At 37.5% G+C, this 2347-nt stretch overlaps 1 protein-coding gene across 1 annotated transcript; it reads right to left on the bottom strand.

The window, feature by feature from the left end:
• Positions 1-260: 260 nt before the first annotated feature.
• Positions 261-2065, bottom strand: LOC132050221 (berberine bridge enzyme-like 8). Its single transcript, XM_059441361.1, has one exon. It carries the CDS (start codon positions 2028-2030, stop codon positions 378-380), a length of 1653 nt encoding a protein of 550 aa, XP_059297344.1. The 5' UTR covers positions 2031-2065; the 3' UTR covers positions 261-377.
• Positions 2066-2347: the final 282 nt, after the last annotated feature.

Here is a 2347-nt window from a genome sequence, read left to right on the forward strand (position 1 = left end):
ATAAAAGATAAATCTACCCTCAAATATAAAAGACCCTTTTATAATTGGGACATGTTTAAATTTTACTTTTAAGGAAAAAAATAAAAAACCAGATTGAACAGTCAGTTTCTTTGATCCCGTGTAAAAAGTGAAAGCTGAAACCAGTGTGAATTATTTATGGATTTTCTCGGTACCACTCGTTAATGTCAGATCAATAAACAACGGAGTAACCATTCAATCAACATACAGTTAATAAAATAACTGGAATTAAATAACTGGACTTTTTGCAAAGAAGTATTCTTTATTTTAATATTACAATACCACATTACAACTCGAGTGATCAAGTTAAAGTACATAATTAGTAGGCAAATACTTCAAATAGGTAACTTACATCTTCTCTAAATAACACTAACACCCTCTTTAAGTTTACCCTCTTCCGGAAATGGACGGACTGGGATGCTTTGTTCATTTTTGAAGTAATTCTCAGGATCAACTCTACTCTTAATCTCCACCAATCTGTCATAATTCTCCTTGAAATACTTACATCCATATCCTTTCCCCTGTAAATAGCTGTGCTCTCCATGGTGATTGACTCCCAAATCAAAGTCTTTGAAGTTAAAATATGCTTGCCTTGGGAATTTGGACACAAAAGGAGTCATGAAGTCATAGAGCTTTCTTGTTAAACCACTGTAATATTCATCAGCTTCAAATCCATACTCAATCCAGTCTGTTCCATACATAATATTGGCTATGTTTCCAGCTCTGTGAGGGAATGGTTTTGCATCAGGTGAAATCTCACTCATTTTTCCTCCATAATGGAAGAAAAACATGTATGGAGCTTCTAGTTCAACCATTTTCTTAAATATCAACTTTAGTCCTTCCTTTGGTATAGACCTCTGGAGATAGTCGGATTTCATCTTTCTATGGTACAGTTCTGAAGGTGTTCTGTTGAGTAAAACTTCAGTGGATGTACCATTATTTATGGAGAAATTTCCCCAGTATACCACAGATTCTATCCAACTCACCTCTTGGCAATCTTGTTTTTGCAATCCCAGTTCTGGGAAAGTCTCATTCATGAGAGAAATGAGTCTTTGCGAATCTCCTAAGAAAAACCCAATATATTTGGCTCGGATCGTCTTGTTTTTGTTCACTTCTCCACGATTTGCCACATCAAGAATCATATGGAGGAATACATCTCTATCAAAACCATCTGCTATTTCTAGCCAACGGTGAACTGATTCTGTAATGTTATCTTCACCCGTTTTCGCTACTTGAAAGACGGTAACATTTTTTGGCACGGGGACTAACTTTATTTTATATGCTAGGACCAAACCAAAACTGGCTGCACTACCTCCTGTAATGGCCCAAAACAAGTCTTCTCCCATAGACTCTCTTCCAAGAATACGACCTTGTACATCAACTATTTTTGCATCAATGATGTTATCAACAGAAAGACCGTATTTTCTCATCATGTTACCAAAGCCCCCACCACTGAAATGCCCACCTACACCAACAGTAGGACACATCCCAGCAGGGAAACCATGAACATTGCTTTTATTTGCAATTGCATAATAAAGCTCCCCAAGTGTGGCACCCGCTTGAACCCAAGCAGTCTCTTCTTTGATGTTCACATCGATGGACCTAAAGTTCAAAAGATCGAGGATGAAAAATGGAACGTACGATACATACGAAGAACCCTCATAATCGTGTCCACCACTACGGGTTCTCATCTCCAGGCCATGGTTCTTGCCACATAAAATGGCAGCCTGGACCTGAGACTCATGAGTAGCGGTGATAATGAGGCGAGGTTTTGGGGTGGAAGACTCATTGAAGCGAAGGTTTCGAATGGAAGCTCGAAGGACAGATGAATAAGAAGCATCTTCTGGATTGTAGAGGTTTGTGGAGATTGGAAAAAGAGGATCTGAATAGAGTTTAAGACACTGAATGAAGCTGAGATGATCTTGGGCTGAGCTTGAGCTTGCCCATGAAACAAGGAAAACAACAACAAGAAGATGAAGATTCATTGAGGGAACGCTTAAAACTCTCCTCATGTTGTTTTGTCGGTGAGAGCTGGTCTCTTCAAGCTGACTATAAATAGACAAGGGACCTCACTTTTATGCACCATATTGTAAACTTTTTGTTAGTAAAACTCAACTACAGTAGAGCATTAGTCTATTCATTCAGTTTGAATATCGCAAAGCCAAAAGTATTACTCCATTCATTCAAAAATGATTGTCTTCTTTTGATTTGACGCAAAGTTTAAAAAATAAAGGAAGACTTTTGAAATGTATGGTCCAAAACAAGCCGTAATATTTGTGTGGCTGTAAATCATCTCATAAATTTAAATTATATCTAAATATAGAAATTT

The sequence above is a fragment of the Lycium ferocissimum genome, chromosome 3, assembly GCF_029784015.1.
Source record: "Lycium ferocissimum isolate CSIRO_LF1 chromosome 3, AGI_CSIRO_Lferr_CH_V1, whole genome shotgun sequence".
NCBI lineage: Eukaryota > Viridiplantae > Streptophyta > Magnoliopsida > Solanales > Solanaceae > Lycium > Lycium ferocissimum.